We start from the raw sequence: 18,602 nt of genomic DNA on the forward strand, positions 1-18,602 counted from the left end.
CCCTAAATTAGCATGACTCTTGGCCTTTCCAGAACTCTTCTCTCAGAGACAACCTGTAACCTGAAAAGAGCATTTCATTGGGAAAAACAAAATTTGTCCAATTCCAAGTCTTCTGGCCTCAAGTGAGGCTCCTTTCCTCCTCAGCCGCATCCTTGGGGACCTGGGGGTCGACCTGGCTGGAGGAACCCAGACCCTGAGTCTTCAGTGTGACCCAGCAGGAGGGATAACTGGGCATCCACTTTCCTGGAAAAAAGCCAGGTAGTAGAAGCTGAGGTATGTGCTCAGGATTGGGGTCTGGGGCTCTGGATAGTCCTGGGAAAGGGGTTCAAGGGAGGGGACACTTGACGGGAATCTCAGAAGATGCAGGAGCTCGGTGTTGTAAAGGCTGGAGATAGTCACCTTTTCTGCCGCCGCAGCTCGGCCCTCTGGACCCTTAGCACCTGCAGCACAGGGTCCTCCTGGAACTCGCTGCTGTCGGAATCTGGAGGGAAAAGAGCGAGCTCCAGGGGGCTGGACTCACAGCATGCTCGACAGCCTTCCGGATCCCAGCAGCCACACGCATCAGCTCACCTTCGGCAGCCTGCAGAAGCCGGGCGGCCTGGGAGAGCAGGTCCTCTGGGGGGGCGTGGTCAGCAGCGGGCGAGGAGGTGGCCACAGCCTCTAGAGACCCCGCCTCGAACGAAGGGGGCGGGGCTTCAAGCCCGGGGGGAGCCTCTGCAGCTGGCGGGGGCGGGGCCTTGGGCTGAGGATTCCTGACTTCACTGCAAAGCACCCACCCCTCTGCGGGGGGCGTGGCCGTGGCATCTCGAGACTCGGCCTTGGACCGACCAGGTCGGGTCGGGGTCGCCCGAGGAAACCGTGAATCAGACAGAGGGGAGGTAACTTCTGAGCACGGGGGCCTAACCTTAGCTTTGGGTGGTGCGGTCTTGATTTTCTGAGATTCAGCCAGAGGTGGAGGCAGGCTCTCGAGGCGAGGGGGCGTGTCCTCCAGGCTGTCGGGGAAGAGCCGAGCTGTCACTACCTGGCCCAGAGGGCCGCGGAGCTGCGGGCTAGGCTCCTGGTCAGCCACCACGACTCGCCCAGCAGATTCTGGGCGCCAGGCTCTACCCTTCCGAGGTCTGGGGTCCTGCCTCTCCAGCTGGGCGGAGCTACATGGCGCAGGGGTGGGAGGGCCCTGGGGGATGATAGGGGGCCCAGGAGTAGAGGCACAGGGCATGTGGGGGACGCCCCCAAAAGATACCCAGGAACCGGTCTGTGGGGCCCAGAAACACCCATGGGGGTAGGGGCTCTGAAAGATGTGTGGAGAGAACTCTGGGGGAATAGGACGCCTCTCGACATAGGCTTCCTGGGGAGCAGGCCCGGCCACACTGCCCCAAAGCGGGATGCGGTTAGGCTGTGTTCCCAGGGAACTAAGGGTCTCCGCAGGGGCAGGCGAGGTATGCAGACAGATGGGGACAGGGACCTGAGGGGGAGAGAAAGAGTAGGGTGTCCTCAGTTCCACTCAGGCCTCCCTCCCTCCAACCACCCTTAGGATCCCCCTCCAGTGCCTCCCTCCCCCATCTCACCGGAGTAGTGAGGGCAGAGGTCCCTGGCAGCACCCAGGTTCCGTCACCCTGACCTCCTTGAGCTTGTTCAAGCTTCCGCCGCTGTCGCCACTGGTACAGAATGTCATCCTCTGGCCGCAGGGGTGCCTGGGAGGAGACCAGGGCTGGAGCAGGGCTGGGGGCTGGTGCCGGAGTTGCTGTGGGGTAAGTAGAGGGAAGAAGGGTAAGACAGGAGGTTGGGGGGATGAGCAACCTGATGACAGCCAGTGCACACACCTTCAACTGTACCAATATTCAGACAGGGTCCCCAGATAATGTCCCAACTCCTCTCTGGAGTGGCAAGCGGAGAAGGGGCAGGGTCACAGGAGAGAGGACTCATGGACTTCCCAACTTGCCATCATTCAATTCTTCCTTCATTAACAAATGTTTGTTTAGCTCTTACTACTGAGCCAGGCACTGTTCTGGCTCAGTACAACAGTGACTCAGGACAGGGCCACTGGCTGTCCTCGGTCCAGTAGGGCAAAAGAACATTTTCCCATCACCCAGAGCATCATTTCAACAGCAATGATCAGTAGGGCTACCATTGTCTCTCAGAAGCCTGACCATCTGATGCTGCAGAGGAGGGGGAGGGGGGGGGACCATCATCTCAGACCTCTCTCTCCTCCCCTACCCTCTATATCCCCCAAAAAGATGTGCAGAGAGAATCCTGTGATTCTACTTCCAAACCTGGCCACTGCCCTCTACTCTGCTCCTCAGGCTCTGGCCCAGCATCTCGGTACCAGCATCTCTCACTGGGTACCGAGAGCAGCCAGGGGGAGTGTGTTAACACTCAAGGAATATCATGTACCCTCCCAGCTCAGAACCCTCTCATGGCTCCCCGGTACTAAGATAATGACCAAATGCCTCCCCAAGCCCACATGGCCCAATGTAATCTGACCTCTGCCAATCTGTCCGTCCTTATCACCTACTACTCTCACCATTGGCTCTTGCCTTGTCTAGTTCATTGTCCGCACCATGCTTCCTCCCACTTCAGGTCCTCTGAGCATGTTAGAAGGCGCTTGTCCCCACCTTCATCATTCAGGTCCCCACCTAGATAGCATCTCTTCTAGGAAGGCCTTCTCTGACTTCTCAGCATCACAATCCTCTCCTGAATAGCCCTCGTTTCTGCTTACATTTCACATTTGTTTGTGGGGTTATGTAGCTACTCTATTCTACACTCACTATGCTGTGAGAACCCTGAAGATAAAAGTATTCATGGTTAGTTCACTGTGGAATCTCTAACCCTGCTCTCAGGGCCTCATACACAGCAGAAATTTAATTTTTGTTAGATGAATGAATGAATGAATTTGATCTGTAAAAAAAACACACACCATGAAATAGGTACTAGGTTTATTCCTATTTTAAAAAAGAGAAAATTGAGGCTCAGAAAGGAAAGGTGAACAAAAGGTGGAACTTAGATGGAAGGAAGAATCAGACAGGTGAGTTTGAGCAGGATCACACACATGCACGAAAACCTCTGGTTGTCTGTGCTTGCCTGTCCCCACTCGTGGGAGCCCCGTGAGATTGCAGAGCACCTGTCCTGTGCTCCACTGCATCCCAGGACCTGGGCACAGACTAAAAGTAACCACCACGATGGCAGCAACACTAACCCAGGTCCCTAATCTCATTTCTGAAATCCTGCATGTTTTAGCGAAGTTGTATGGCATATACAGCGTAGCCAGGGGTCTGATGCAGTACACCAGACTTAAACACATTGGTGTTTGGTTGAACAATATGCAGTTGGCAATATTTAACCATTTTTTTACTTACAAAGGCAAAAATTTCATGTTTCAATGTAATAAATCCATAGCAAAAAGAATGAAGTTGTCCTAATTGATAGATGGAGAGATAGATAATAAATATCCTTCTTATTGTTGAGATCAGATTTTGCTGTCAAATCAAGTGTAGCGCCTAATTTGCAAAAAGCCTTCTGATTTTGGAGCTCTGTGTTTAGAGGCAGATCAGATACAGAGAGAGAACCTGTCCGACTAATGACAGCTGCTATTAACAGACTGGTGCTAAGTATTCCATATTCACCAACTAATTTAATCTTCACCACACCCACAGTAGAAGAGTACAATTATTATCCCCGTTTTGGGGAAACAAGGAAGGCACAGAGAGGCCCAACGTCACACAGCTGATTAGTGGCAAATGTGGGGTTCACACCGGCTGCCCTCAATCCTTGCTCTCCAGAACTCACCATGTGCCTTGGGGTCAGAGCCCTTGCTGGAGTCAGGGGTGATGGCCACAGAGGAAGGAGAAAGACCATCAGAGCTGACAGGGAATACGGAATTGCTGGAACTGCTGGGGCTGCAGGAGGAGACGGAGGCCTTGCTGTAGGAAAAATACAGAAGTGAGGCAGTCGGGGTCCCACAGGCAATGGGTAGAGCTTGGAGTTGTAGGAGTGGAGAGGATGATGGGGGCAGGGAAAGCACCTGTGTTTCAGCAGCCTGGCAGCTCTGCTTTGCAGGCTCAGCATCTCCAGGTCCAGCAGGGATGAGTTCCATGTGTTGAGGCTCTGTGAGGTGAGATGGTCAGAGGCCAGCCCAGAGTCCAAAGGCCACTCAGACAGAGGGCACACCACCTGGTACCCTCACACGCTGGCTTAGAATCTGCTCTTCCTCTTCAGGGAAGAGTGACCCAGTTTTCCTGTGTGGATCCACACCCTCAATGAAATTATTGTTGTAGAAGTGTTGACCCTGCCTTCCTGGCCAGGCCTGGCTAATCACAACATTCTGTCCTCTGGTTCACAGTGATTGTGAGCTGATGAGAGTAACAAGGGCTTTGGATGGAGCTACTGGAAAAGGCTCCTCTTTCCTGTGGATAAATAAGTTAAAAGGCTAGAACTACTGAGGCCATCTTAGCTACGTTGAGAGGAAAGCCTGCCTGAGACTGAGCCCAACAAAGATGACAGAAAGCCAAACCAGTCAAGTTCTTCCCAATAGTGTTCAAACACCTGGATCCAGCCATGCCTGAAAGAAGCTACTTTTGGACTTTTTAATTGCATTAGCAAACAAATCTTTTGTTTGTTTGTTTATGCTTCCTTGAATTGTGGACTGACTCTAATTCTATCCCAGGGCTGGTACTATCAGTTCAGGTAACATAGGGGGAGGAATAAATGGGGATGTCACCTGCTTTATTTCCTGAAGGGGGGCCATAGCCTTAGCCTGCGATGCACTGGCAACCTTGGCAAGAGTCGGGACTTCTGTGGTGAGTCTTCCTTCTGGTTTATTGGCTCCTGCTGAGAAACCCCAATTGATTTAGGAAGGCCAGGAGGAGTGGCTGCTGAGAGCACTGGACAAGAAAGGTTTTGGAACAGCATGGAGGGACGTGGAGAGTATTATGCAAAGCAAAATAAACCAGTCAGAGAAAGACAAGTACCACATGATCTCACTTACATGTGGAATCTAATGAACAAAATAAACTGATGAACAAAAATGATCCAGAGACAATGAAGCATGCAACAGACTAATGTTATTTCAGAGGGAAGGAGGAAGGGGGAGAGATTAAACAATGAACTTATATGCATATATGCATAGCCCATTGACAGGCAATAGTGAGGGAAAGGCCTGGTGAAGGGACAGGAGTTGAGTGGAGGGGGTCGATGGAGGGAAGACAATCTGTAATACTTTCAACAATAAAGATAAATTAAAAAGAAAAAAGAAAAGGTTTTGGGCCAGGAGTGGATGGGACTGAAGCAAGTACCTGCTGCAAGTTGACTACTAGGGTCTGGAGATTCAGGCCGCAACCACCAAAAGTCAGCTGGGGTTGGGCCTGCAGGCTGGCGTTCCTCTCGGCTTGTGGGCTGAGCCTGGCGGAACCGGTTTATGAACCTGTGGGCATCAGAGAATGGGAGGAGGGTGGGGTAAGGAGAGCCAAATAATAACAGTAATAATCACATTAGCCAATGTTTATTGAGCATTATGGAAGCACCCGGTAGTTGTCCCTCAATATCCATTCTCTTTTCTTATATAGTAATACGATATTATGTAAGACTAGTACTGGACACATACCCACTCTTCTATACATACATTTACCAGGTGCCCTTGTAACTTTATGGCCATGTAACTGGGTTCTTGACTAACAGGGTGTGAAGAGATGCGATTCTGAATAATGGATGTTGTTGGGAGCCATTTTGGTCCATGAAGGAAAGGGCAACAGTCTAGGGGAGGGGGAAGGGGAAGGGGAATGAGATAGAAGGAAACTGTGTCTCTGACACCTCAACTAGGGGCTGCCATATCGGCCCTGGTTGCTTCTGCCTGTACTGTTTGGTGAGGGAGAAAGAAACTATTTTGTTTAAGCCACAATTAATTTGGGGCTCTTCGTTGTAACAGTGACCTTGTGTCCTACAAATCCAAATGCTCACTTTGTGACAAGCATTTTTATAGAAGCTTTACAGACAGTAACTCATTGAAAGCTTAAACAGCCCTAGGGGATATGTTATTCATATCCCCAATTTACAGGCAAAAAAACGTAGACGGAGATCATACAAAGAGTAAGTGACAGAGCAGGGATTTGAACCCAGGCAGCCTAACTCCAGAGCTCTTAACACACATGAAGTGTAGTCCTGAAAGTGCTACCTAAACAGCACTGGCTGTGGTAATAACAGGATGCCTTCCCCCCACCCCCAATCTTTCTTGCCCTCAGGGCTGATGGTACTTACTTGGCCACCACGGAGTCACCACTGTCAGTCAGAGTGGGTGTTGAGGAGGCACCCATCTGTTCCTCAGTGGTGCTGGGTGGGGAAGGGGTCCCTGACCTGGATGGCCAGGACTTCTCAAATAGCTCAGGGGAGTTGGGATCTGTGGCCAGAGCCTTGGGAGTTTCTGGGATCCTGGATCTCTGGGACCTGGATGGGCTCAGGCTCTAAGATAGGGGAGGTGGGGAGAAGAAAAAGTGATATCCCTGAAACAAAGACACAAGTGAAGTCTTAGTCCAGAGGGGAGGAAACACATCTCACAGTGGCAACAACTCAGAGTAAACTCGACTCTGATGGTGGTAGAGGACTAGATAAAGGAAGGGCCATGAGGAGGGGAGGAGGGACCGTGTTTAATCTCTCACCGGCATCTCTTCACAGGTCTTCACTCCCTTGCTACTAGGCTGGCACACAGCACTCTCTGTGGGGTGTTCTCACCTTGGGGTGCCAGGTCTAGCTTTGACCCAGGGGAACATCCCCAAAGAGGCTGTCTTGAGTGTTGAAAACTGGCAGGCTGCAAGGAGAGAGTGAAGTTGGTAGGCAGAGCATGGTCACTGCAGCCCAGGAGGAATGGGGGTGGGGAGTGTAGAGGGCAGTATCAGGGCAGGAGGATGGGAAGAGGAGTACAGAAAGACTACAATTCCCATGGATTCCTGTTAGAGATGGAGTATAATTCCCACAAAGCACCACTGCACATTCGAGATAATGATACTGGAGGCGCCAGCCCTTGGAGCAGTCTCAAAAGAGAAGAACCCAGGAACCGCTAACGGTGGTTCTCAACACTGGATGCAGCCTAGGAGTTAGTTGTCTTTAAAACAACAACAGATGTGTGGTCCTCACCCCAGACTTAAAGAATAAGAATGATCTGGAAGCAGGAGTTAGGCATCTGTATCTTTTTCCTAGCGTCCCGGGAATTCTGAAGTGGACCTCGGGTTAAGAACCAAGGCTAGCCGAAACCGGTTTGGCTCAGTGGATAGAGCGTTGGCCTGCGGACTCAAGGGTCCCAGGTACGATTCCGGTCAAGGGCATGTACCTTGGTTGCGGGCACATCCCCAGTAGGGGATGTGCAAGAGGCAGCTGATTGATGTTTCTCATCGATGTTTCTAACTCTCTATCCCTCTCTCTTCCTCTCTGTAAAAAAAATCAATAAAATATATTTTTAAAAAAAGAATCATGGCTAAACCCTATCGCAGTACATTTCCCATAGGTCTTGGGGACACTAAGGAAAAAGGGGCAGATGGACTACAATCCCCATCAGTCAATGGGCTCTTCCTAAGCAAGAAAGATAAACAAAACAAACAAACAAAAAAAACCAACACCTATGGGAGGCTGGGGGCAATTTCAAAATTAAGAAACTTAATTCCCAAGATTCCCCTGGACACTCTTAGAAGAAGGGAAAAAAAGATCTTGGGGTCACTAACAGCGGAACGCAAGACACTATGGGGCCCCCGGGGATGGTGAAGTCCAAGACTGGAGCAGCAAAGCTGTGGAACAACTTGGGTTTTAGTTCCCTGCGACTGAGGGGAGACTCCGGGCCCCAGCCATCCTGACCCCAGGTTGTGCTTCTCTCACCCCGGTCTTCAGGCGTCCCTGTGGTCCCCGGAAGAGGGGTGGCCTCACCTGCGGTCCATCCGGTGGCTACTTCCGCGCTTCCGCCTGCAACTCCCCTTCACGGACCGACCCAGCGCGCCTCTCGGTCGCTTAGCAATGCTCTATAGCCCCGCCCCTCTCCGGGGCTGCCCTCGCGGGATTACAGCCGCCTCCGAGGCGACCAGCGATGAAAAGTAATTGGAAAGCGGCCGAAGGCGGGTGTCTCACAACTGGCTGTAGGGTCAGCCCGACTGAGGGAGCGTGTGTGATTGGAGAACCATAACGTGCAGCAGTGATTGGCAAGCCTGTGGACCAATGGAAAGAATGCAAAGCTGTGTTCAAGGTTAGGAGGGGTTCGAAAGTGCGCGCGCTTCCCTGCAGCCTGGTCTTACAAGCTCCTTGCTGCGGGAATCTCGTCCCGAATCTATCCCAACAAACGTTTTTCCCGTTGTAGGGGCAATCGGGGAGGCTGTCCCCTTTCTAACGGACATCCCTCCGTCAGTCGGCCCTGCAGGACCGTCCCGCCCGGTCACCTGCTTCCGTCCTGCTGCAGGAGCAGCTGGTTGCGCCAAGTGCCAGGCCTGGGCCCCTGGCCAGGTGGCGGGATCAAAACAAGCTATTTCGGGCCAGGCGCGCGGCCCCCCCGGGGCCAACCAGTTGAGAGAACATCCACGGTCCCTGGCGGCTGCTCACCTGGCAGACCCCGCTCCTCTGTGCATCCGAGGCTGAGTCAGAGGCACAGAATTAGGCCCCGCATGCCCGGGACTGGGCTGATGGAAATGGTCTGCCCTGTGTCCTTCTGACAGTTTGGCTGGTCCGCCGCATTCTCTGTACCCACGGTTCTGCGTCATCCCCAGAGCTGCCTGCGGGGCGGGGGTGGACTAAAGGGACTGGGAGCTCTGCAGAGGGCTTCTCGAGCCCTGGGTCCCCAATTCCGGCCAGGCTCCGCCTCCTCAGCCTTAGTTTCCCTTCGGGGAAACTGGAGAATCTTGATACCTCTCTGGCATCCAGCAGGAGCTTAATAAATGGCCAAGTCATTGTTGGCTTTCTAAATAAGGCTCTGTTAGTGGCTGGGCCTGGCCGCAGTCCGAGTGTCCCCGGGCGGCCCGCGGAGGGGCGGACGCAGGGCGCACTATAAAGCAGCGGGGGGCGCACCAGGGACGCGACAGCGCAGGAGGAGCAGGATGGAGATCCCCGTGCCTGTGCAGCCGTCCTGGCTGCGCCGCGCCTCCGCCCCGTTGCCCGGGCTTTCGGCTCCTGGGCGCCTCTTCGACCAGCGCTTCGGCGAGGGGCTCCTGGAGGCTGAGCTCGCCGCACTCTGCCCCACCACGCTGGCGCCCTACTACCTGCGCGCACCCAGCGTGGCGCTGCCGGCCGCCCAGGTGCCAGGCCTGGGGAGGGGTGCTGGTCCTCCCGAGGGGGATGAGGGAATGAATGCCCCTTGACTTTGAGAGGGACCAAGAATCCGGCGCCTCAGAGGGGCTCCCGGAGTTCCCCAAGTACGGAATTTTAGAGGCCAGGTTATTAATGGAGGGGGTCGGAGGTCCCCGTCGATCTGCGGAGAATCTCAGTTCTCAGGGGACTGACAGGGTGAGGTGGTCACTCTGAGGGGGGATCCCGGTGACTTTGAAGGAGGCTAGTAACCCAGGGAATCTGGGGGCGGGGGGGGGGGGGGAGAAATGGGAGGTCAATCATTCTGAAGGGCGTAGGGGCTCCAGTGACTCCTGCAGGGAGGGAATGTTGGTTATTCTTGGGAAGGAGTTTGTAGATTATATGAAGTGACCCTGGGTATCCGAGAGGCAGAGAGGAGGGTCTTGTGACTTGAGAATGGGGAGGGGACTGGCCACTGAGGGCGCAGGTGGTCCCGTTAGGGGGTTCGGGGGGGGGGGGTGCTCTGGGAGGAAAGGCCCCGGGGAGGCAGTGTCCAGGAGGACACGTTGGCTATGGGGTCGTTGACACGGGGGGCGGGGGGGGGGGGGATGAAGGGGACTCACTCTGTGAGGCCTGAGGTCTGACCTGGCAGGGGAAGGGGCCTCTTCCTTCTGGGTGAGAGGAGGATGAGACTGGTTCTTCGGGATAAGGAGGCCACCCATGGCTACGAGCAGGACAGGGGACGCCTCCGTGTCGGAGGCCAGAGTCAGTTGCACTAGGACCTACGGGGGAGAGGCCTGGCTTGGGTCCCGGGAGCCCTGCCTCGCCCGATGACAACGGGGCTGTGCGCAGGTGCCCACCGACCCCGGGCATTTCTCGGTGCTGCTGGATGTGAAGCACTTCTCTCCAGAGGAAATCACCGTCAAGGTGGTTGGTGAACACGTGGAGGTGCACGCTCGCCATGAGGAGCGCCCGGTGAGCCGGCTGGTGGGGGCGGCCCCGAGAGCCCGCTGCGGGCTGGCCTAAGGGGACGGGCAGCGCCCGGGAAGGGCGGGGCCTCTCAAGCCTCTCCGTTTCCAGGATGAGCACGGATTCGTGGCTCGAGAGTTCCACCGCCGCTATCGTTTGCCGCCCGGTGTGGACCCTGCCGCCGTGACATCAGCGTTGTCCCCTGAGGGCGTTCTGTCCATCCAGGCCGCGCCCGTGCCGGCGCAGGCCCCACAGCCGCAACCACAGGCTGCCGCCAAGTTGGGGTCTGGGCACACCTGAAGCCCGGGAACCGCTCAGGCACCTCTTTTAAAGCCGACCTGACTCCGCCCAGCCAGATATGCCGAGCTCGCCAAGACCCCCCACACCCCCCCACACCCATCTGGGATCCAGCCCAGATCCTTCCAAGCTAGACTCAGCCCTGATCTCTCACACACCCTCGTTTTCAAACCCCAACACCTTCCTAGCTTCCAGAGCCTACAAGCCCATCCCCACTAACCCATTTCTTACCTTGTAAACCCACTCAAAACCTATTTCCTTCTCATTATAAAATAATCACTGACACCAGATTATGATATAGACAGCCCTGTTCCCACCATAGGCCAATCAAGCATAACCCCCTCCCCCCTCCCCACAAAGTCCCAGACTCCGCAGACTTCCCACACTAGATCACCCAAGCCTGGTCTTTCCCTCATTCTCCCCCCATTCTCATCTTCTGACTTGAAATTCTCAGCCAGCCACCTTCAGTCTCTTAAATCCCTTTTCTGACCCCCGCCCTTGGAAAACCTATTCTAGGCCAACCAAGACCCTCAAAATATAGATATCCTGCTCATTTCCCCAGGCTCTGCATAATATCCTAACCCTCATCTCCAACTTTACCAAGGGCACCCCAGTCACTTTGTCTTGACCCCTAAGTCTCTAACCACAGGCAATCCACTTCCCAAACTCCACCCTTATTCTCCAAGATCCAGCCTGCAGCCACTTTCTTTGGTTTTGATTCCCCACAATTTTTCTCCCTCCCTGAATTCCTTGCTGCCCTATCCCCTCACTCCTCAATAAATGTGCTAGAGCCGTGCCATCTGCGTTATGTCTGGGCCGGGAAGGAGAGGCTGGAGCAATCCGAGGCCAGTGTAAAGAGGGGAAATGTTTATTGGGGTCAGGGGAACATCACTGTCGTTCATACATCTCCCGTAGGATCTTCATGCTTTCTGAGTAACGAAGCTGGTTCCGATGAGATGCCTCCTTCCACCTGCAGTGGGAGAGGGAGAGCAGAGGGAGGGCTCAGCAGTTGGGACAGAAGCCATAGAGGAGCAAGCAGGTTGGGGATGCTTACCTCTGGCGGATGCGTTTCCAGCGCTGCATGTTGCGATAGATGAGTGTGGAAGGTGAGGGTGAGGGTTCAGAGGGCTGTGTGGACAGAGAAGCCAGGCTGGGTGGCCAGGTCCAAGCCCCACAATATATGTCCCATAGCCCCAGGCAAGCTTTGCAGACCCACCTCATCCTCAGGGGTACCCTGTGTCTCAGGCTGCAGTGGGGATGGAATTCGGGATCTGCAGGCATCTCCAGGTGGCCCAGGGGCTGTGGGAGGAGGCAACTTGTACACATCACGACTCTTGCTGATGGTGACCTCTGAACCCTGGAGACACAGGAGCCCCATAAAAGGTCCAAGAGTCAGAAATGAGGGCCAGGGGTACACATTTTACCCCTCCTTCCTTTCCCAGTGACAACAAACATGAGCGTCTCCTCTGGGACCTGTACTTGGGAGTCATGTCTGAAGGATGGGGACCTTACCCGGCCAGTCGAGAGATTCCCATCTATGCCTGTGTACCCTAGGGCATCCCCAACTGCTCCTTTAGATCAGGTGGCTATGCCTGTTTACACTAAGGACAGCCCCCCAGCTCTTGGGGATCCCAATCTTAGAGGTCACACGTATCTTCCCAGGTGAACCCTGTCCCCTTTCTCCTAGAACAGGTAGCCATGTGTGTCTGCTCTGGAGAGCTCCATCCATACTCCCAGTCTAAGGGTTCCTATCTGTGTGCCTCAATGGATCCAGAAGACATTTAAGGGACACAGAAAACTGCCTGTCTATCCCAATAGCTTGTGAGGAGGGTACCTTGTGACCATCTACCCACTCCCTCCCTGGGTGCTGGGCAAGGGCCTACCACCCATCCCACCTCCTCATCCTCAGGCAGCGGGGGCAGCGGTGAGCTGGGTGAGCGTTCGTGCTCACGCACTGAGGGGCTGTTGCGCATCCAGGCACGGCAGATTGGATACAGCGGTGTGTTCTCACTGAACTGAGCCAAGTCCACACTCCGGTCAAACAGCTTGATCACATACGCGTCTAGGGAAGTGGGAGCGGGAGGTATGTGAACATGCTTATAATAGCCTCTATCACTGACTGCCCTCTAGGGCTACCACCCACTCACTAGATCGCTGTGGCCCTCCTTCGGCCAGCCCATCATCCATCTCCCGTCTCTTCTTCCTCCGCTGGTGGGGGAAGCGGGCAGATGGCCTGTGTGAGTTGAGAGAACATCAGGACCAGCGCTGGGGACTTCTTTTCACCTGGCTGAAACCCCTGCCACCTTACCGTTTGCCAGTGGCCACAATGGAGCAATCCCTGTGGGAAGAGACAGGGCATGAGCGGGCTCACTCTTGAACAAATGCCTGCTCAAAATCTCCCAAAAGACACCCTATGGATACTGAGATCAAGCCTGAGATGCCCACATGTTCCCCACTAACCCTGTAGGCTTTGTGTCCCACCCAAGCCCCTGGGGCTCTAGTTGCCAAGTACGAGGGGACCTAAGCTTCTGCGGCCCCAGGGTCTTTGTACACAGAGAGTGGTTAAAATTGTGGCGGAGGAGGCAGGGGACAGAGCGGTCAGGGCTCGGGTGAGAGAGGTCATTCACCACAAACCCTCAGGTACAGATCCCACCAGGAAAACTTACTTGCTGTGGGTGTCTGAGGGGGTCTTCCTGGCTTCCTCATCCAGGCGCTCCCTGGTAGCAGAAGATAACTGTGGACTCAGGGTTCCCAGGGCCCACAGTGGTAAGGCAGTGAGTGGCCTCTCCACTGGGCCCCTGCCTCCCTAAGCCAGGTTCTGGGGTCCCACCTAGACCCACCCAGGACTAGAGGGCCCAAGCCCCTCTGACCTCAGGCTGGCCCACGTCCCAACCTGTCCATGTGACTCTTCTCCAGCAGACACTGTAGAACGGCATCCAATTGGTTCCGGGCCTTGGCCATCTCCAACTCTGGGGAAGAGGGTACCAAGCAAGAGTCAGTTCCCAGGCTCACGGCAGGTGGGAAGTCAACTGGGCTGGGGAAGGGCATGCGTAGTCAAACCTATGGCCGGGCCCAGGCGTGCTGAGAGGGTGTGGAGGGCAGACTACCGAAGTGATGCATAAGAGCTCTGGGTTCCCAGGCTGTCCCACCTAAGACAAGTCATCTTACCTCACTGAGTCTTGTTTCCTCTTGAAAATAGGTCTCCAAATGATACTTATTTGTTAGGACTGTTTGGAGACTTAAAGAGGCCTATGTTGTATATGAATCTCTTAGCAGAATGCAATAATAAGTAATATATACAGAGTGCTTATTATGTGCCAAGCATTATTCCAAGCATGTCACACATATTAACCCGTTGAATTCCCACAATAACCCAGGTAGGTACATATGATTTTTACCCATTTTTACAGATCATGAAACTGAGGCACATAGATGTTAGGTAGTTGCCCAAAATCACACAGCTGGGGCTAAGGATGTGCATGCAGGCCATCTGGCTCCACAGCTGAAATTATATGGCAGGGACTCAAACGGGGCGTGGTATCTAGTCCCCAGATAAACTTTGTTGGGATAAGGCAGTGGAGTTATATTAAATCTGAACTGAATCTGAATGAGCTCACATTTAATTGGGAGATTTCACACAAGAGACCCATTCCACCCGCCCCCATCACCACACACACATAAGAAATGAGATCTGGGCCCACCTTCCTGCATATCACAGGCCCTGCCTGGCCCTGCAGCCTGTGTTTTTGCCTCTGTTCATCACAGAACTTAAGGAGGTAATGATGTTATAAATATTCTCTTCTCACCCTGTGAGGTGTTTGCTCTCCTCTTCCAGCTAGTAGGTGCTTTGGCACAGTGCTCAGAGCCTGGAAGGACACTTGGGGATATGCTCTGGCCAGCCCTGGGACTTCCTGAGGAGACCAGAAGATGCACGGATTCCTGACATCACTCAGAGACAGGGTAGAGTGTGGATTGGGGCAGCTGAGATTTTAGTAAAAAGCCTTGTTCAGGAGACAAGGTATGAATTATGCCCACATCCCTAGCCCCCACTTCTCTCCTGAACCTCAGATCTTGGGATCTCATGGACTCCTGGACACCTCCCCCTGGCTCTTCTACCTATTGGCTCCCACATTATCATTGGCCTCAGTGTTTCTCTAAACTTACCCTCTTTCCTGGGCCCCCATCTCAAGGATAGCCCTGCTGTCCCCTAATCCCTCCCTGGGCCTCAACATGGACACCTCTCTCTCTCCTCCATCCCAAACCACCAACTCCTGTCCCCTTGGCTTCCTTTTCTACCACTTATCCCAACCCTTCCCTGCCCACCCTGGTCCTTTTCGTTCCTTCCCTTGGGTTCCCAACCTCAGTCTCCCCTTCTGACCCACCCTCCACAAGGTGGCCAGGGAAATCTTCCTAAAATCAATCCTGACCCCGATACTCTCTCAGAACCCTCCACCACTCTGCAGTGCCTCAGGACAGAGCCTGAGCTCCTAAGCCTGGTGGTCACAGGCCTCCATGACCTGACCTACCCACATCATCATTGTGGTTGGGCACCCTACACTTTTCCTCCCACAATTTTTTTTTGGCATTTGAAAGGCATCTTTATTAACTCACTCCTCAATTCAAAACCCTCCCCTGGTTCCCCATTTCCCTCACAGCAAAACCTAAGTCCTAACCTGGCTCCACAAGATTGGTTCCTCTCCCCTCCCCTCTTCACCTCCATCTCCTCACACTCTCTACCTCACTCACTCTGTTCCAACCACCCTGGCCTCCCGGCTGGTCCTTGAACAGGCCAGACAAGGCCTTTTCAAAGCCATTTCCTTTGTCTTATTCGCTGTTCACTCACATACCCTCACGGCTCTCTCCCTCACCTTGCCTCACTCCTGATCTCACATTTTCTCTCCTGTTTCATTTTATTCCATGTACACCACCTAACATCCTACATCATTTTACTACTATGTTTTGCCTGGATTCTGTGCCTCTCCCACCGCCCTTAACCTGCCAGCCCTGGGTTCCCATAAGCTTGGTCCCAACCCAAAATGAATTCTTTTCTCTCAGCTTGTTTTCCCATCTACCGTATTTCCGACTTCCGGGATTACTGGGATACAGTGACTTCAAGGATTAAAAAACCTCCTTGTACTTCCGGCACTCAGTACAATGTTTGACTCATCACTATTGCTAGGAATGGAAAAACTGAGACGCAGCCAAGTCGAGTCTCTCTCGGCGTCACGGGGCTGGGAACCCCCATGTCTTGCGGCACCACACTGCCCGAGCCACCACCACTCAACCGCAAAGCAATCTCGAGCAGAGACTGGTAAGGCGTGCGGGCGGCAGGAATCGCTCAAGGCCTGACAGAGCGATAGGCAGAAGGGCGGCCGGGAGAAGTCTCAGTCTACCTTACCGCGACGACCCTGTCTATCGGGACTCGCATCCCCTGGTCAGTCCCGTGCTCTTCTACAGGCCCCCGACCTCAAAAACCTCACCTGATTTCTCCACTTTCACCTTCACCGGGAACATGGTTTGGGTCTGGAGTCTGGCTAGTTGGGTCAGAGGAGCCCAAAAGGGCCTAGCGTCACAAGTCAAGGGCAGAGGCAGACGGAGACCGTCAAAGATAAGCTCCGTCTGCGGGAGGTCTTCCGCCCTGAGCAGCGTCCGTCTACGACTGCCGCCGCCGCCAGCACCTCCAGCTCCCCTTTGGTGGGGCCCCCATCGGAAGTCGCTTGTTCCCATTAGTCACTACAACCGTCGATCTCGTACGCTGACCAATTGACAGCTCTCAGCCCTAAGTCCCACCTTGCTAGGGACCCATTTCCGGAAACAAACTTAACGACGTCCCGACACGCTTTCTGGGAGGCGTAGTTCTGGCTCCCGAGACTCAGCCGTGGTAACAGCGCCTGCGCCGCGCGATGCACGGTGGGAGATAAAGGACCAGGGCAACGCGAGGTTTTTTGGAACTTACAGAGCTAGTAGCTTTTTAATAAAAGCCATTTAGGTGTTAACAGCACTTGTTTAACCGTGTCCTTCTTGCCCCTAATTGGAAGACAAGTCTGGAGTTAGGCTTTGTTCCCTTTCACTGAGCACTCATTAGTGCCAGCTACCTATTAATCTCTTTTCAGGCACAACCTTATTCACTTAGCAAATATTATTACTGTGCGAGTCAGTCTTCTGGGCACTGGGGACAAGCAGAGTACAAAACAAACAAAAATATCTGTCCTAATAGAGCTTATATTTTGAGGTTGGGGGCACACAATAAACAAGTAAAACACTGAAATTTTAAATAGTTTGGTTAAGGAAGCTTTCTCTAATAAAGCAGACATCTTCAGAAAATGGGGAACTTCATTTTACCACATATGCCTTGACCCAGATAAATCCCAAAAGGTAGCATTGTGGTCCACACTTTAGATGAGAATACTAAGGCCAAATGGAAAAGCAATGTTTTCAAACTCACATAATACCAGTAACAGGTGAGCAGCCCCTAGTAATAGAATCATATTCCTTTCTTGGTTCTGCATCTGTAAAATAGGTTTCTGGAGCAGGACAGTTCCTATTTCAGAAGGGTTATGAGTAGTATTCAGTGAAAAGATGCACATAATGTGTAAAGCACTAACCCTGGAACAAAGTAAGCATTTAATGAATGTTTCTGAATAGTAATAATCATTTTCTGTTTCAATGTTCAAAAGATCCCAGGAAGTCAATATAGAGAATTAGGGTCATTTATTGGAGTGTGCCAACAGAGAACACAGGAGATGGGAATAAGTATTAGGGGCTTGAAAGTGGGCTCGGAGTACAGGAGCCCATCCTGGGAGAATGATCAGGTCCCGGCCTGTGCTGAAGAATTTGTCAGGGGGTACCCAGAGGTATGGTGAAGGAGAGGTAGTCCCCAAGGGCGCCCCAACGGGGCCGGTAGATCTGGAAGATGGTGATCCAGGTGGTGAGTATAATCACCCAAAAAAGGAAGCCCACAGCAGAGCGCCAGACATCTGTAAAAGGTAACAGGAGTGGGTAAGGTTGGCTTCCACCTGCTCTCTGGTCACCTCCAGACCAGTTCTCTCTTTTCTTCCACAGAGCCCTAGAATTCTGGAACTTCTTTCATCCCATCCCTCCAGAGCTCCACCCCTCCTCCTCCCAATGACCTTCTTTCAACTGTACCCCGGACTCACAGCCTTTGATTTGGCTCTGCTCTGTGTATGCCGGGACAAGGAAGGCCTCTCGGAAGAACCAGAAGATGTTGACCAACCAGAGAAAAGGCAGGAAAGCAAACCCACCTAAAGAGAAAAAAGCCAAACTAGGACATAAGACAATGAGTATCTTCCCCAACGCCCACTTAGATGACTTATTTGGAAAGTCCTTCTCCCACACCCAAGTTCAAGTTGAGATCTCTGCAATTAAGGACTCTGATATCAAGGCTCCTCCCTGGGATCCAGGAATCTGATTCCTCAGCCATCTCTTTGTCAGGACCCAGGAGTCCAGCCCCCCAATTCCCCTCTTGGGGCCAATAAGCTCTTGAGGCCCAGCCTCTCCCTCCTCAGGACCCAGTTCCTTCCCTCAGAGCTCGCGCTCCCAGCCCAGCGGCTTCATCCCTTAGACCCAAAAATCCAGCCCTCCAGACCTCATCCCGTCCCCTCTCTTCTCCTGGGACCCTAGGAGACTGGCCCTTACCCAGGTAGTACTTGCGGCACAAGTTCAGCTTCTCCTCGTTGGACACCCGCTCCAAGTTCATAGTTGCGCTAGGGCCAGGTCGTTCCGAGGGTCCTGAGGGGCAAGACACTGAGATGCAAGGATCGCGAAAAATCCACGCCCCTTTTACGACAAAACAGAGATAAATTGAAGGGTGGTTTGCTGAAAGCAGGGCACCCCCGCCCCCACCAGCAAGTTCATTGGGTTGAGACGCTCTTGATGTTTACTGGGGTGCGTGAAACGACCCCCATCTCACCAGTGGAGTTTACTTCCTCCGGATAGATGCCTTTGCCACTTTCAACTTACGGACGTTTGCATGTGATGCCGCAAGGATCTCTGGAGTTTGTAGTCTTTTTTTTAATAGGCAGCGCTGCACGCATGCGCTCTCAGGGAATTTCTGCCGGTGATTCTCCGGAGAGGGC

The 18,602-nt window shown here is 53.4% G+C and overlaps 4 protein-coding genes across 9 annotated transcripts; 1 reads left to right on the forward strand and 3 right to left on the reverse strand.

Annotated features, from left to right (window-relative positions):
• On the reverse strand, positions 1 to 7,921 carry PROSER3 (proline and serine rich 3). Its single transcript, XM_028143433.2, is given in 12 exon segments — positions 1 to 191; positions 194 to 243; positions 400 to 481; positions 571 to 1,462; positions 1,566 to 1,741; positions 3,784 to 3,917; positions 4,019 to 4,101; positions 4,715 to 4,824; positions 5,289 to 5,416; positions 6,247 to 6,449; positions 6,718 to 6,793; positions 7,900 to 7,921. Coding segments are annotated over 12 exon segments (2,094 nt in total). The 5' UTR covers positions 7,911 to 7,921; the 3' UTR covers positions 1 to 42.
• An 18-nt stretch (positions 7,922 to 7,939) lies between these two features.
• On the forward strand, positions 7,940 to 11,302 carry HSPB6 (heat shock protein family B (small) member 6). The gene is made up of 4 exons (XM_008139831.3): positions 7,940 to 8,212; positions 8,324 to 9,251; positions 10,093 to 10,215; positions 10,321 to 11,302. The coding sequence occupies exons 2-4, from the start codon at positions 9,054 to 9,056 to the stop codon at positions 10,507 to 10,509; spliced, it is 510 nt and encodes a 169-aa protein (XP_008138053.1). The 5' UTR covers positions 7,940 to 8,212; positions 8,324 to 9,053; the 3' UTR covers positions 10,510 to 11,302.
• Positions 11,303 to 11,351: 49 nt separating this feature from the next.
• LIN37 (lin-37 DREAM MuvB core complex component) lies at positions 11,352 to 16,313 on the reverse strand. Of its 4 annotated transcripts, none has more exons than XM_054711263.1 (10): positions 15,987 to 16,307; positions 14,313 to 14,417; positions 13,400 to 13,475; positions 13,173 to 13,223; positions 12,815 to 12,844; positions 12,654 to 12,739; positions 12,402 to 12,568; positions 11,723 to 11,805; positions 11,561 to 11,634; positions 11,352 to 11,476 (listed from the first exon to the last, which is right to left on the reverse strand). In XM_054711263.1, exons 1-10 carry the CDS (start codon positions 16,231 to 16,233, stop codon positions 11,427 to 11,429), a joined length of 969 nt encoding a protein of 322 aa, XP_054567238.1. In that variant the 5' UTR covers positions 16,234 to 16,307; the 3' UTR covers positions 11,352 to 11,426. The 4 variants fall into 4 exon arrangements, with proteins under 4 accessions (XP_054567238.1, XP_027999350.2, XP_008138052.2 ...); XM_028143549.2 differs by having other exon boundaries at positions 11,723 to 11,863; positions 15,987 to 16,300; XM_008139830.3 differs by lacking the exon at positions 14,313 to 14,417 and having other exon boundaries at positions 11,723 to 11,863; positions 15,987 to 16,294.
• Positions 16,314 to 17,200: 887 nt separating this feature from the next.
• PSENEN (presenilin enhancer, gamma-secretase subunit) lies at positions 17,201 to 18,537 on the reverse strand. 3 transcript variants are annotated; one of them, XM_054711298.1, is made up of 4 exons: positions 18,437 to 18,537; positions 18,163 to 18,255; positions 17,664 to 17,768; positions 17,201 to 17,483 (listed from the first exon to the last, which is right to left on the reverse strand). In XM_054711298.1, exons 2-4 carry the CDS (start codon positions 18,221 to 18,223, stop codon positions 17,344 to 17,346), a joined length of 306 nt encoding a protein of 101 aa, XP_054567273.1. In that variant the 5' UTR covers positions 18,224 to 18,255; positions 18,437 to 18,537; the 3' UTR covers positions 17,201 to 17,343. The 3 variants fall into 3 exon arrangements, with proteins under 3 accessions (XP_054567273.1, XP_027999361.1, XP_008138051.1); XM_028143560.2 differs by having other exon boundaries at positions 18,163 to 18,303; positions 18,437 to 18,503; XM_008139829.3 differs by having other exon boundaries at positions 18,163 to 18,494.
• Between the last annotated feature and the right edge of the window lie 65 nt (positions 18,538 to 18,602).

Source organism: Eptesicus fuscus, chromosome 21 (assembly GCF_027574615.1).
Source record: "Eptesicus fuscus isolate TK198812 chromosome 21, DD_ASM_mEF_20220401, whole genome shotgun sequence".
Classification (NCBI taxonomy): Eukaryota; Metazoa; Chordata; class Mammalia; order Chiroptera; family Vespertilionidae; genus Eptesicus; species Eptesicus fuscus.

What these genes read in the sequence shown, in the direction of transcription:
- HSPB6 (XM_008139831.3), top strand. Translation starts at nt 9,054, where the DNA reads ATGGAGATCCCCGTGCCTGTGCAGCCGTCCTGGCTGCGCCGCGCCTCC. An exon ending in TGGCGCTGCCGGCCGCCCAG is followed by an intron (nt 9,252 to 10,092) that starts GTGCCAGGCCTG and finishes GGCTGTGCGCAG; the next exon opens with GTGCCCACCGACCCCGGGCA. An exon ending in CTCGCCATGAGGAGCGCCCG is followed by an intron (nt 10,216 to 10,320) that starts GTGAGCCGGCTG and finishes CTCCGTTTCCAG; the next exon opens with GATGAGCACGGATTCGTGGC.
- LIN37 (XM_028143549.2), bottom strand. Translation starts at nt 16,233, where the DNA reads ATGGGAACAAGCGACTTCCGATGGGGGCCCCACCAAAGGGGAGCTGGA. An exon ending in GGTGAAAGTGGAGAAATCAG is followed by an intron (nt 14,418 to 15,986) that starts GTGAGGTTTTTG and finishes TGGTCTCCTCAG; the next exon opens with GAAGTCCCAGGGCTGGCCAG. An exon ending in AGGGTACCCCTGAGGATGAG is followed by an intron (nt 11,635 to 11,722) that starts GTGGGTCTGCAA and finishes CTGTCCACACAG; the next exon opens with CCCTCTGAACCCTCACCCTC.
- PSENEN (XM_054711298.1), bottom strand. Translation starts at nt 18,223, where the DNA reads ATGAACTTGGAGCGGGTGTCCAACGAGGAGAAGCTGAACTTGTGCCGC. An exon ending in GTGCCGCAAGTACTACCTGG is followed by an intron (nt 17,769 to 18,162) that starts GTAAGGGCCAGT and finishes TTTTCTCTTTAG; the next exon opens with GTGGGTTTGCTTTCCTGCCT. An exon ending in GCAGAGCCAAATCAAAGGCT is followed by an intron (nt 17,484 to 17,663) that starts GTGAGTCCGGGG and finishes TACCTTTTACAG; the next exon opens with ATGTCTGGCGCTCTGCTGTG.